We start from the raw sequence: 16221 nt of genomic DNA on the forward strand, positions 1-16221 counted from the left end.
TATATTATATTATATTATATTATATTATATTATATTATTAACCTACATTTAAAAATAAATTTGTTTACGTTATAATTATAATATAGACATTAGTTTAGCTATACTTTCGTTTTTGGGATAACGTTATATTTTAAATACCTAATGATCATGATTCATGATGCATAAATAAATCCTAATGAATACGTCATGTTCATGAATTAACTTATTATCAACCATGTTAAGTGTTTTGACCAAATACACATTAACCTATAACTATTTAAAGACTTTATAGGTAAATAAAGATAGATGATAAAAAAACTAGTCTTTTTAATAATGTACAAAACTTTACTTTACATGAACTACAATCCATAGATAATGAATAGAACAGCATTATTGTATTCAATAGCGTGATTGAAGAGCATACTAATTACCAGAGTGGTTGCATGCAATCAAGGTTGTCAAAAAACATACTATATAAGGGTTTGTAATTTTGTATTCAGTTGTGATGTTACAGTATACATATTGTGGTCGATGGATAATGTGTAATGGAATTGAAGGCTTTTATGACTGTTCACTATACCTACAGCAAACTTGATACCCAACGAGCTCAAGCACCACGTGTATTTTAATAAACATATTTATATTGATGCAAACCCTTTTTTGTTTTAATTTTTTTTCTTTAGTAGTAAGTAATAGTTAGGTACTATCTTATAGTTAATTTCTATCTAGTTTATTTTAAAGAACATTGCAAAAAAATATTAACTACCACTGCAATCTATATTATATAACATTTTTTATTTTTATTTAGAACTTAAAAGTTTTCTTATTAAACTTAAAGAGTTAGATGCATAATATTATTAAGATATTTTTTAACCATATTACTTTAAACGTTTAAAAAAATACATGCTTTTCTGTTGATTATCTAGAATTATTTGTTGACGATGTGTTATAATCACAAGATCTTTGAGTATACATTTCCTCATCGGAATCTATACATTCCATCAATGAATCAATATTTTTTCTTCTGTTTTCTTTTAATTTATTCATCATTTCTGATACTACTGACTGAAAGTTGGATACATCTAGACATTCTGTATCTTTCATGCTTAACAACTTTTGAATACAGTTATCCAAAATTAAATCTGCTTCATTTGATGGATTGTCTGGTAACACCTATATATGACGTGAAAACCATACAATTCTAATAATATATTAATAATTACAATCTCAAATTGTTTGGTTACAATTTGTGTATATTAAACATAAATTATTCACACGTTATATTATTTTAAAATAAAATGTATGATAAGAAAAACTGTTTAGACTTAGGTAACCCGTTCAGAAGCCTGTTAAAGAACTGATGCAGGGATTATATTTCTCTCTAAATTGCTCAGTAGTTAAATGCACGTTTTATTTTTTGCTCCACATTATTTCGTATAACCCAATGAATTCTTACAGTCAGTGATCAAATTATGATTTATATCAATAAAATCGTAGTAATATGACTCTTCAACTTGAATGTATATATTACTCAACCAAATATAGACTTTCCCCCTTGGTCTTATACGAAAATCAAAATTTATTAATTGAAAAAATAATATAAATAATGCATTAGATTTAAAATATAAATTGTATTGCGTATCCGCAATCGCGATACCGACTCGTTTTTATCTCAAGACGGCATGAATCCGTTATCTCGTTAATTAATAATTATTATTAATCCCCGACAAATACATCTACTATGCACTCGCTAGTCGCTACTAGCAAAGATAAAATAATACCTTCCCATCACTCTCTATACTAAAACTATGTATACAAAGAGTATCAAATAATTACCTTATCTTATATTATGAGGCATATACTAACAATGATCGGATCATTCTAAATGACACTGAAAGTACTCACTAAATGACATCCCGGTAGCTACCAAGGCTCTCTCAAGTATAAAGAAATACAATTCACACGCCAAACTAGAAAACCTCAAGACAAAACACACAACTCCCCCCCCCCCCCGTCAAGTAAAAAATGTAAATCTTAATTATGCAGCACTACTTAACTTCGATCACAAATTCAAAAGTTTCATATTCTAAGGCATCTAAATCCAACAGTTGAAATGACCAACTCTCTTCGAATACAGCTTTCAACGATAAAATGTAACACTTAAATAGATTAATCTCTTTTCTCGACGACTTAAAATTCTTAATTAATGCCTTGATCCCTCTTCTGACTTCTGTTATGAATAAACTCCTAAATTATAAATGGACAGTAATAAGGTATAACATTGAAAATTGACCATAGTAATATAATTAATCCCAAAAAACATCGTGTTTAGTTTATAACATTGACATTCGATTTTTGAAGTAAACCCCTTCAATCACATCATCCAGTTGAGTAAAAACGTCAGTCTTTTTAGTTATTGTATACTCAGTACAGGTTTTAAAAAAATTGTATTAATAAGAATTAACTGCTATTTGGTATTGACATAATAATATGATTTTTAAAGCCGTAATTATATCACTCTTACGAGTGTCACCGATGGGTGAGTCTTGTTTCATTTATATATATTTTATGGGTACTCGATCACATTTACTCATTGCATGTCTTTTTTTTTTTTTTTTCTATGGTATCGAGGACCGGAGAAGGAACTATGTTGCCAATACTTCTCCTCCGGCCCCAACTCATTGCATGTCTATTAACTACTAATATTGTATGCAGTTTATAAATAAATATTTGTATATAGATAATTTAATTTAAAATATAGATGGACAGTTGGGTAAATAGTGCGAAGTGAAACACGTTATGTTCAGGTAAGTGTAATAATTAGTTATTAGTAGGGTTCGGGACTTCTTGCATTTGCATGTTTTTTTGTAGTGGTCGAAGTCTATTCTAAGTGAGTTATAAATTTGTTTTATGAAATTATGAAATTACGAAATTAAATAATACTAAGTTTGAATTTGTATATTTTTGCATATTTCGTCATATTTTAAGAAAAATGCATATTTGAGCAACTTTTAGCATATTTCGGCATATTTCACATTTTATATATTTATAAACGTAAAATTGTCGGGAAAAATCACAATTGAATGGTCGTAGTCTGTCGTATCTAACACGTACGTCTGTTTACGACGATAGTCTCTTTATCGCTTAATAATCAACCTTTTTATTGACAATATCGACAATTAGTATAGTTGTGGTAAAACCTAATGGATCCTATACTCCTACAGATTAATCTTATTATCAAGAAACAAATATAAATTCAAACTTGAAAAGCAGTACGTATTCGTTCGTTAATCACATCATCACGTTTACGTTTTTTCTTAATAACTGTGCTATTTTTTTTATTATTATCAATTTGTGTTTAAAAACTGGTTTAAAAATGCCCAAAATAAATGGTAAAATTAATCTATATATATATCCGAATTCGGAAAAAATATTTTTTCTACGGATGGAATTATTTTATTTTGTAAAGTATGTGAAACGAAGGTAAGTGCTGATAGGCGATTTATTGTCGTACAACATTTAAAAACAGAAAAACATAAATTAGCAGTGAAGCGCCAAGAAGATCGGATTAATAGTACCTCACAACAGTCACAACAGTTTGTATTTACTTCAATGCATTCAAAAAAAAGCACGTTTAAACATGACTTGTGCGAAACATAGTTGTCCTCTCCAATATCCCACTAAATAAATTAAGCAACTGTAGTTTCAGAAATTTTCTAACAAAATATACAGGAAAAGAAGTACCACATGAGTCCACTCTGCGTAAAGATTATGTTGATGAAGTCTATAAAAATACAATAAACAAAATTCGTAATTACGTTGATGGGAAAAAATATGGGTTAGCATTGACGAAACGACTGATGTAACCGGTAGATATGTAGCAAATGTCATTGTAGATACATTGGAAGAAAATAATTACGGCAAACAATTTCTGTTACACGTAGAAGAGTTGGAAAAAGCTAACCAATAACCATACGACGATTTTCAAATTATTTGATAAATCGATGAATATTCTGTGGCCGGAAGAAGTAAAACACGATGATGTGCTGTTGTTTTTGTCCGACGCTGCACCCTATATGGTGAAGTCCGGAGATGCAATAAAAAATTTTATAAAAAATTAGCTGCATATTTTAAAGCATATTTTGACGATTTTGACTGCATATTTCGATAATTTTAAGTCCAAGAAGTCCCGAACCCTAGTTATTAGTATACTGTATAGATGAAATATTAACAACTTAACTAATATTGTTAATATTAGTGATCCTAGTTATAAAACTAAATTTAACGCTCAGTCATTAAATATCTAAATCACTTTTGTTTGAAATTTAAATATGATTATAATATCTCATTTGTATTGATACAATTTAGATTCTTTTTTATATCATTGGAACAAATTTAATATTTTAATTGATATGATTGTGCATATAATAATAAACACCTAGGTAGTAGGTACGTCATTTATTAAAACAAACAGTTGATTTCATTCCAATCTATATATATAAAAATGGAGCCAAAAATGTATAACAATTCATCAATAAATTGAAAACGGCTGGGCCGATTTGGCTCAAATTTTTTTTAATAGTTCGTAATTGCCAAGAGAAAGTTTTTATGAAAAAATTTTGGAAAAACCCTTTTTTTAATTTTTTTTTAAAAATTTTTTGACGATTTAATTTCTGGCTTCCGGAATGTTTTTTCGAATTGAAAAAAGCTACAGCAAGCTTTAGCTTATTAAAATGAAATTACACATATGACATAATTAATTGTTAAAATGGCCAACACCAAAAATATGGATCAACATGGAGAATTATGTCGTGTATTGAATATTAGGTGTTAATATTATGTTTCACTATATAAAATAAAGTTTAAATTTTATAAAGTGATAATTTTCGTATCGTTTTTATTCCGTTCGATTTTATTTGTAGCCGTAAATACCCTCTCTAGAACGGGACAGTCGATAGAAAAGATAACATTTAGATTTTATCTATATGAAATATGATTATTCGATTATTACGACTTCATTTTCCATTTTCCGTTGTTGGCGTTACCAGAAAAACCGCATGAGTTTATTTTACTATTTACTAATCTAACAAGACACAATCCTGGACGGTTTAGATTCACAATTCGACCCGATAGGTCCGACCCGGGGAGTTGCTCAAACAGAGATTTTACCATTTACGAAGAATATATTTGTTTATATACGGTTGCTATTGGTTATAGGCGAAATATAAATATATTTAGTAGAAATGGTTATTTTTTTTTGTTTATTGGTTGCCTGCAGTGGTTCATCGGCAGATCAGGTATAAGCATGCATACAATTGATTTTTTGCAAATTGACTATCAAGGTGGCTGAGTTTCACTTATAGCCACCCATCGGCGTGTCCACAATCAAAATAAATATAAAACCTATTATTTAAATAATACACAGCAGGTAGGCATAAAATACTTCTCGCATTATCATCATCGAGTCTCATATAGAGTTGGAATTTTTAACGGGTAACAAAGTGCACGGGATTAGCTAGTACATTATAATAATGGTCTATAGAAAATATGAGAGATATATAGATTAAATAAGCTAAATTTATAATTCATTGTGAATTCTTTAACTTTATAGTTACTTCTTAATACTCATTCGCAATATATTAAGTTTTTAAATAAACTAAGACATTAAGACTGTATTGTATTGAATGCAATGAAGCTACTTTACTTACTGTTCTTGTTTGACGTAGACATTTTTCAATTTCTGTAGCGTGTTCGATTAAATGTTCTGGCATTTTTACATCTCTAGCCAAGGTTAATCCATAGTCATCAATATTTGTTGCTCCCGGGCATAATTTATACGTATAAGTCAATCCATTCGAAGAATCTCTCGCAGGTAATGCCTCCATATGATAACTAGAATAATGTATAATAATATACAAAAATAAAAACAGTCATTCTATTATTCCAATATATGAAATCAATATAGAAATATAGAATACGAGGTTTGCTAAAAAAATACCCAAATTATAAGACAAGTAATATTACCGCACCAAAATTAACTAGAGATGACTTCCTGTATTTAAGTAGACAAACAATTAAAGTCGTTATCTCAGACCAGTCATTAACAAACGATAGTGATTGTTCAAAGTTAGATTTACCTACTTAATGTATAAAACTGCATTTTCAAGATGGATAATATTACGGGGAAACCTCGTGTGTTTCTTGTTTCAAAAACGTTAAAAACATTAACGACACTTTGAATTAATTAAGATAGTTATCAAAGCTAATGCTTAGAGTCATTAGAGACATTTTGACCAATTCAAACTTTCAGCAGGGAATATCCGCAATGGTGAAAATAACGTATCTTCATTTTGGTGCAAATTACAAGCTCCCGAATGAGGGTGATCGTGGATGAGCTTCAATATCACGAACAGATGATACCATTTTTCTTGTTTGAAAGAAAAATAGAAATTATTGACGATTATGAACCCAATGAAGTTGGTATGGGTATCATTCGATTTTAACTAACGAATTGAGTATGAAAAGCATGCCCTCAAAGAAAGTGCCAAATTGTTAACAGAGCCACAGAGGTCCAGACGGAACATCGCATTGAAACGGAAGAGCTACAGACCCGAGTAAAGATCTTTACTTTGAATGAAGTACAAATATGTTTTCAAAAGTTGCAAATTCGTTGGAAACACGAGCACTTTATAGTGTATTCATTTTAAAGGACAATATTTTAAATAGGATTTATTTAAATAAGCTAAACATATTAAATATACCTGAGTTATTAAAAAAATGTGTGTGTAGTTATTTTAACAAAGCTCATATAAAAAAACCATGATGATTTCTTCTTACAATTATTGATGATTTATGATACGAATGATTTCAAATCAAACTACAAGTTATTAATTTAAACCACTCATAAAAAAATTGGAATTAATATGAAAATGTATAACTGTTTTTTTACTTTAATACATTGCAGTATAAATCTTGAAGTTTTGTCATAAAAGTACTGTGAGTGGCAAAAAATATAAAAGCACATGATTGCATTATGTGTTCACAAATTGCCCATGCTAAAGTTGATCCTTCTTCGCAAGAAGTAGCTCGACATAATTCATCAATAATGACTATACTATGTTTTGTCAGTGAAGAAAGTATGCCATTTAATTCTTTTATCTAAAAAATACAGTTTTAATATCAAATATTATATGAATATATTATTATGTCCAAAATTATAAGTAATACATCGCAATTCCATATCAAATAAATTTCAAGGAATTATAAAATAATTAATGCCTACCAAGATAGCAAAAACGTAATAAGTACAAGAATATTACTCTAATAGATGACATTAAAATTATGAACTATATTTCTATATTTAAATATTTTATTGATTTTTTTAAAGTTATTTACTCGTTTGTTATTAAACTAAATCATTTAGTAAGTATTTATAATTTTTAATAACAACACGATTAACCCATAATAAAATAATCGATTGGGGGACGAGGTGACCGAGTGGTCTGACTCTTCCGCTGCGACTCAGCCGGTCGCGGTTCGATCCTCGGCCACCGGGCGGCATTTTTCTCCGGACAAGTCGCGGTGACCGGAGAGCAAGTGCTGCCATCCCCCACCCCCGGGGCATGGCAGAAACCTACGGGTGCCCCATTCGAAATTCTGCCAAAACAAACACACACGTGTTCCCCCCTACCGTACCAAAAACATACAAACCATCAAAACAAAAACCTACAGTACCTACTAATAGCTAATGGCCACAGTTGCCGGGCTCAGGATCAAATAAAAAAAAAAAAAAATAATCGATTATGGTTTCCTTTTAATTAGTTTAAGGATTCAAAAAAGTGATTACGGATGATAATAAGTATAAAGTATACTAACCATAAATTAAAATCAACTAATAAATATTTAAGTATTATTAACCGTTAAAATAATCACTTAGTGTATAAATTACTTGTACAAAAACTTTTCGGAGAAAAATATGACTAGGGACAATGTTGAGTTGTTTGTATAATTTAGTAATTTATATAGAGTTATTGTACTATATTAAATCAATAGTACTCAGTGGCGGCGGGATATAATACTATTGGAAGCAATTGCTTCATAGCTTCATAGCTTCAACATAGTAAATTATCATTTTGATGTATTAAAGGGGATGGTTGGTGGTAAAAATATTAAAAATGTACAATTTGCTTCAAAGACTCAAAAAGTTCGCGCCGCCACTGATAGTACTATTATTACTACCTATAAAAAAATAATTGTCTGCGTAAATTATTATTATACATTTATAACATGGCAAATATTGAAATATATATATATTTGTTTTGATGTCTATGTAATAAAATTATCAGCTATCAAGATAAAATAACAATACGTATACGACCGTCGACCATACAAACTCTTAGAATATAATACACTAATTCGCATATAGATACTAGATCAATGAGCGTAACTTATACTACCTATTACACTTTTACACTCTACAATTAAATACAAATGCATAAAATAAACACATACACAATACACATCAATTATAAATGTGTTAGATTAGTAAAAATATTTAAGTTGTATACCTAACCATACAAGTTACGACTAATTAAATATTCAATGGTACAACACACAAAATATGTAGGCATATATTGTATTCTCTGTGTATATAAGATTACTACAATAAATGTTGTATTCCCTTGTGCATTTGTGTTCCCTTATGGCTTATTCCTAACCTTCCATCATTATGCAAAATTAATTAATTCAGTTTTACATAAAAATATACATTGAATATTAAAGATACAATAGGTACCTCTAAAACCCAAGTGGACGCATTCGATTCTATGCTGTCTCCAAAACCAATTCTCGTAAACAACCGATCGCATATACGAAATTGAGCAAATGTTGCCGGTACAAAACATCCGATCTAAAATTTTAGATTTATTAAAATGGTTGGTACTTTAAAATTTAAATCATTTTATTTTTGTCTAAACTTACTTGAGCAATAATTTGCAATAATGCCACTTGACGTATATAAATGCTTTTCCCGCCCATATTAGGTCCAGTGATGATATTTAAATTCCTATCGGTTGAAGCAAACTACAAACATAAACAAAATCTAAGATTACATGATATTTCATCAAAAATTAAAGATAGGTCGATCGTCGAATCTAGTTATTTTCTTCCCTGTAATAATTAAATACTTTGAAACACATACTTCACTTGTATATTTTATTTAATACAAAAACATAAATATTTTAATTTTTAATTATTAGTTTGTTCCTATTTAACTTCTAAACATTTTGTTCAGTAAATTATTTAATTAATCTTAAAACTTACAATATCGTTTTCAACTGGTACAACTGAATTAATGAAATCTAATATTGGATGTCTAGAACTTTTGATATCCATGTATTGTCCAAATTTTGGTCTAGTTAATCCTGAACGCATACTATATTGAGCGAATGAAAATATTAAGTCTAAATCGGCAATACCATTACACAGATCATATATACAACTAATATACTTTCTAAGCTCTTTTAGCATTTCATTTAATATTCTAAATAAAATAAATATTATATTATACATTTTAATTCGATAAAATTCAAAATCTTAACATTTAAAATTTTAAGTTCATTTAATACTTACGCATTAGTCAATATTTCCACTTCATTTAACGCTTGAGTAATACGGATATTTAGTACTAATAAATCTTCTGTTGTAAATTTCACAATATTTTTTACGCATTCAACCTACAAAAATTCAATTTGTTGGTATAGGTATACTTGAAAGCCATAATATAATAGTTGCAGGTGTTCACTTTTATTTGTTAAAATTATTTTTTATTTATGACAATACTTAGCAATTAACTTGCATTTTTACATATGCTCGGAGGGTGTTTGACATTGAAATTTTTAATATTCTTTAATTCAACTTGGACATGAAAACCTCTTTTACATGAATTTTGTGGAAACAAATATTCTGTTTCTAATTGTTCACCTAAAAGTTTTACTTTATCTAAAACAGTAAATTGTATTTATAAACCAGCGATATATAAATAGTATGTAAACAATATTTAGTAGGTATTGGGCATTGGTGGTAATCGGCAAAAGAGTTCGGCAGCTTAACCACTGTTTGCCTTCAAGCCATTCTAAAAACGAATAAATAAATAATTGTAACTCTTTCCTTAAACATTTTTTCAAATATACCCCTATTATAAAAGTATACATCGATTATTTTAGTAAAAATGGTTAATTTAAACAATCAAAATAAACGAATAAAACAAAACAAAAATAGGAGTTTTTATGCAAAAATAATTTCTGAAAAAAATTGATTTTGGTTTTTCGGTAAAACTCAAAAACGAATAACCATAGATACTTGTTCACCAAATCATTATATTAATATAATATTGAGAATTTAATATCGACAAGCGGTATATAATAATGATTAATAATATAATAAACGCATTGTTTTATACAAAAATTAATTCAAATTACCGTATTACTAATAGTTAAATAAATTACTATACCAGCAATATAAATAAATTATAAAATATAATTGGCATTATAGCTGACAGACGATTTTCACTCAGAATCTTTTTTCATAAGTATGATTTACCAAAAAATTTAAATTTAACACCATATTGACTACCGTAACTTACTCAGTGACGAGGTACACTCAGTACAGCAGAGCGGTTACTTACTTTTTTCAATAGGATTTAGATATTATCAGTTGTTACCATACCCCTCCCCAATCTCATCAATAATTATTCAACCTTTGTATACAGCTATATAAGTACCATGGAATTCTTCAATTAATTCACTATAAATAGTCCGAGCAACATCTAGTAAAGGATTTAAATTGGATTTAACAGCAAAACATCTTTGAAACTGAGATTGTGAAAATCCTTTTGATCTAGTAGACTCTTTATTTATAGTTATCTCAATTATTTCTAACATTTTTGAATATCCAGAATTGGATAATGTCTAAGAAAGGAACAGTGATATTCATTATAAAATCCATTTGCCTTTTTTAGATTTAATCACAAACGAAAAACAAACCTCGCGTATAGAAGAAATGTATTCAGATTTGAATGGTTCTAAAATATCCACAAGGGCTGGCAATGCTTCTAACGTAGTTTTTAACAACAAAGTATAATTTCCTTGCAATTTAGATAACTGTTGAGTATTTTTAGAAACTTTTGTACATAACCAATACAGCTGTTCAACGTCAGTGAATTTTTGAATTACGTTCTAAAATAAAAATGTCTTTATCATAATATTGTGTAAGTACTTACTATCATTTTAAATATTTAAAAAAAATGAATATTGTATACTAATAAGTAATTATTAATTAATTACTTTAAGTAAAATAAAGTTTTGTTCTGGGCTGCTTATAATTTCTTCTACAGCTTCTTGGCGATTATGTATCAACAGAATATCGCTAGAGGGCTGTAGGATAGAAGATCGGAGTCTTCTTTGACCTCCAATAGTAGCGCACCGGTTTAATACATCAAACAGTGTATTTTTGGCATTTAATGAACAATTTAATACTAGTTCTAATCTCAAGGCCGTATTTGCGTCTGCATATGGGAAAACAAATGTATGTATGTGTATATGTATGTGTTTTTACTTTGATCAATGATATTTCTAAAATCCACTCAACAGAAATCGCCAATGGGTTTGATATGAAATTCTCAACTTATTGTCTGTGAAGACGCAGTGACGTAGAAGGTAGAACATAGAAGGTATATACTAAAACCCCATCCCACTGAAATTCTTTCTTTTTAATTTGATGATTAATTAACTAAAATATATACAGCACTATAAATATGTTTAATTTCAAACTACATTATACTATAGTACCATGAATAAATAAACCATATAAACTTACAAAAACTATAAGCATTACACTCTGTAATACTAATCAGATCATTGAATTAATTTAATAAGTGGATAAAATTTTGAAAAGATACAATAATATACTTAATAATACATCATTTATTGCATTTTCAATAAAAATAATGAAACGTTTATTAACATTTAAGGTTTTAACTTTTGAATACTAATTATATAAAATATATATATAATATTATATTATATATAAAATTCTGGTTCCTCTATAATTATGCTTTAGAGTTTTGCAAGATTGAAGTATGAATCAAATTTGAGAAGTTGAGTAACTTTAGTAATTAGTATATTAGATAATAGTTACACAGGGGAAAGTAAAATACTGTAACAAACGATGTACCGGGCAATATTTTTACAAAAAGATGGCTTATAGTAGGCCGCCCTGATAGCTTAGTAACTTCTTAAATATTGATTCTAAGCCTAGAAACTAGTCTAGTCTTTCTTTTATAAGAAGCCAGACTTTTTATCTATATTTACAGTATTAATAAAATATACCAAGACTTTGAAACATAATATATTCTTATAATAGGTCTAACGCCCATAGATGGAAGTGTCCAACAAAATAAATTAACAAAATGATTTACCAATAAACATGGACTTTTCAACGCCTTCGTATTCTATTCGCAAAGTACTTGAAGAAAAAATCACGTTATGGTTAAACTCAATGTGTTTTAACAATGCTGCCGCAGCGGAAACTGCGTAAAATCTGTAAAATAAATGGTGATACAACAATTGTCAATTATTATAATATACAATATTGCATAGACGCATAGTAGATTAATAAAATAATTCTCACTTTGGCAACACCTGTTCTAATGTAGAAATGCATTCTGGTATAATAGAATTTTTTAGGTAAAGTTTACCTTCATTTTCAGAAAAATGTTTACGAGATGCAGTAAGTATAGCACTTAATGGAAACTGACTTTTAATAGTATTGTACAACATAGTACCTTGCATCTGATCCATAAATGTATTTGGAACTAAAATCTATCAAACACATAATCAAAATAATACTATGTACTTTTTTAATCAACTGATTATAATCTGTAACGGTTAAAAAAAATACCTCTGCAGGATTAAGAATATTTATTTTATTAATTGTGTTCATATACGTTTGAGTATCACTAATTTGGCATAAGATCAATACTGGTCTTTTTAAATCAATTGCTGCCAATCCAATCTCACCTTGAGCGGAACCTCTGCCCTCAGTTAAAACTGCAAACAGTTTGAAAATACTTTTTTATCATCACTTTCTACATCAAGCTAAATCTAAAATGTGTTTTACCTAGTACAACACTGTTAGTCATTTCACTTTTATTATCAGTTTTCTTCGCAAGTTGTAGGCTACGGGATTTGTTTCTCACAACAGCTGAAACCGCTGAAACACTAAAAGTATAATGACCACTATTTCAGAAAATAGCTTTCATAATATATCATAATTTATAGAAGGTGCGGGACGTATGTGTACTATATATTATATAAAACTATTTTAAACCTAACCCAAACTAATCAAAAATACGGATGGTCGGATGGTATGGCATCCCTCCACTTATTTTGGATGACTGTTTAAGCGATGTATGAGAACTATATAAATTATGAAAGGCATCCCTTCACTTATTTTAAGCCACTTCGACCACTGGTTATTGTGAGACAACCCCCAGCACAACTTTTTGTTGATAATTTATAATCAGCCCTGCAAATTCATGCTAAACGAATTGAACGAGTGTTAGTTATTCATAACAAAAAATCAATGTGTTTGAATAATCTGTGGTACTGTGGTAGCGCAATGTATTACGTCCCCCAATCTTATATTTATCAGATTAGGAAACTATTTGCAAATTCTGAAAATATTTGCAAATTATTCCCAAAATTACTACCTAATTTCTAATAAATTGTACTTAATGGAGGGGAAAATTTCACGCACGTCAAGTTTAATGTTTTTGTAGTCGTGTTTACGTATGTTGGAAGAGGATTTTTTTTCACGTTCAACAATAAATGTTATAGAATATATTAAACATCATCACCTGCAGGATGGTGTCGTTGCAAACGATTTAGGCTTAATAAATTGACGGGGAGTGCTGTTGACCACAAAATCTTCAAGTTTTTGACTAACATCGTATTCTGGTACGTAATTGCAGTGACTGGCAGTCGTCTTCGGAATATCAAAATTGTCGCTTTGGACTGTTCGTCTAGGCGCTGACAACGATTGAGTGTATTCAATATCTGAAGTTTCTGCAGATAATCCACCATCAGTGACCCTGAAGTATCTACTGCCAGGCGTCATTAAATCAGACCTACTTATTGAACGAGAGTACACTACACTGCTATCGATAATCAAATTTGTAGATTGGTGATTCGTATTATTTGTCAAGTTTTTAGGCAATTGACATGTTTTATACCGTGACACGTTGTATTGGCCAAATCTTCCTGTTTAAACGAAAACAAAAAAAATTGATATTACTGCTGCAGTTTAACTGTTTAACGCTTACCTATATGTTAATAACAAAAACAAAATACAAATACAAATTTAGTAATATAGTATGGCATGTATGCTGAAGAATGATGAGTGTAACCAGGGCCGTAGACATGGTGCAGGGAAGGTTAGAGGTTCAAACCTCCTTACAATATAGAAAGGGTGTAAATTCGCTGATTAAGCATACTTGCAAAATATATATAATATAGGTATTAGGTACATTTTTTAAACTGGTGTAAAAAAGAAAAAATATATTTTTGCATTTTTTAATTTTTTTTTGTTATTTGGCTTTTTTCTTCTTAAGTACAACAATGAGTCACATATTCACAATATTTGAAATAAATATAGTTAAAGTGTACATATGACTTGATATATACTTATTTGAAAATCATTCTCTGTTGTTTTTCGATGAGTTGCTGTTTTATTCTTATTCACCACGTTCATTTTTAATGTTTATTTTCACCTGTAGAACAGTTAATAAATTAAGTATTATAATTGATTTAGTATACATCAATATTGTAAGACCATATTAGATACAGGGGCATCATTTCAGTTTTTCTTTGGGTGGTAATTATTTAACTCAGTCATTGACATCACGTAATCAACCACCAAAAACTCATTACCAGTGGCGTTCGCAGGATTTTTTAATGGGGGGAGGGGGGGGGGCTTGAATGAATTTCCAATTTTATTTTTATTTTGTCCACTCTAATTATTGCATACACTTTTGGTGAGGTATTTGAAAATATTTGTACAACTATATTAACTTCGATGGTAGTTTTTGGAAGCAAATTGGATCTAGTTGGTACTTACTACTTTTGGAAGGTTGAAATTGAAAATTCTTAGTACTTTTTTAAATAATCAGGGGAAAAAAATTATTAAGTAACCTTGGTTAGACCGACTTAGCTTGGATTGTATTTGATTCATTTTGATTTTTTTCTTCTAAATATGTCAATAACAAATTATTTGTTAGATCAAAAAGCTTAAAAATGTAAAACAAGGTTCCTTATAATTTGCATTATAGTTATTTAAAAATATTAACAATACATAGGCGTGATTACTTTTTATAACCATAAAAGCAAATGCAATATTTTTGCAAAAATGATTTCAATCTACCTATACTCTATTTACGATAAGATCGCAATTCGTTCGCGCATATCCCACCATGTGGCTAGGCCTCGTCTGGGAAAACCTGGAATTGTGGTGGGAATGAGCAAGAATTGTGCACTAGTCGCCGCCCAGTTTCGTTATTCTAATCGTTAACAGAGTATAAGAATATATATTATTAGTTACCTTTACCTACCTATTGGCTATAGCCTATAGCTAATTCGATAAGACGTATATGAATTGTCCTTGCTTGGTCAATGGGGGGAGGGTTTCAGCCAGTTAAACCCATAGGCGTAACTAGGATTTAATAGTTACAGGGGCTAGAGTTCTAGAAAACTAATTTTCAAAATAACTTTGGGAGCTTCACACCTATACCACAGTTAGCGTAACTATCCTCTAAAATCAAAATTAAAAATAAACAATAAAATGAAAATATAAACTCATCATTAAAAACAAAATGTAAATAATAAAATAAGTACAATATATATTATAGGGGGCTGAATACACATATGGAGGGTTCTAAGCCCCCCTCCCTAATTACGCCGATGGTTAGCCCCCTCCCCTGAGTATAACACTGCTCGTTACTGTTATTGGTTTTTAATCTACGGCTTTTTTATTTCTAGGCTGATATTGTCTAAGCTCTAAATAATATATGAGTAATAGGTACCCATCAATAAAATTTTCAGTTATCAATAATTTTTTTATTTATTTTATCTTTCCGACGTCTTTACAACCAAGGTAGCTACACCAACAACCAAACCTACCACTTCAAAA

General features: G+C 29.3%; 1 protein-coding gene across 1 annotated transcript; it reads right to left on the reverse strand.

Annotated features, from left to right (window-relative positions):
• Nucleotides 1-829: 829 nt before the first annotated feature.
• LOC111028971 (mutS protein homolog 4-like) lies at nucleotides 830-14154 on the reverse strand. The gene is made up of 16 exons (XM_022307770.1): nucleotides 13919-14154; nucleotides 13156-13274; nucleotides 12946-13085; nucleotides 12667-12857; nucleotides 12455-12576; nucleotides 11322-11542; nucleotides 11022-11213; nucleotides 10760-10946; nucleotides 9836-9978; nucleotides 9610-9713; nucleotides 9301-9520; nucleotides 8959-9060; nucleotides 8774-8887; nucleotides 6929-7137; nucleotides 5688-5871; nucleotides 830-1152 (listed from the first exon to the last, which is right to left on the reverse strand). Exons 1-16 carry the CDS (start codon nucleotides 14152-14154, stop codon nucleotides 898-900), a joined length of 2739 nt encoding a protein of 912 aa, XP_022163462.1. The 3' UTR covers nucleotides 830-897.
• Nucleotides 14155-16221: the final 2067 nt, after the last annotated feature.

Source organism: Myzus persicae, unplaced genomic scaffold (assembly GCF_001856785.1).
Source record: "Myzus persicae strain clone G006 unplaced genomic scaffold, MPER_G0061.0, whole genome shotgun sequence".
Classification (NCBI taxonomy): Eukaryota; Metazoa; Arthropoda; class Insecta; order Hemiptera; family Aphididae; genus Myzus; species Myzus persicae.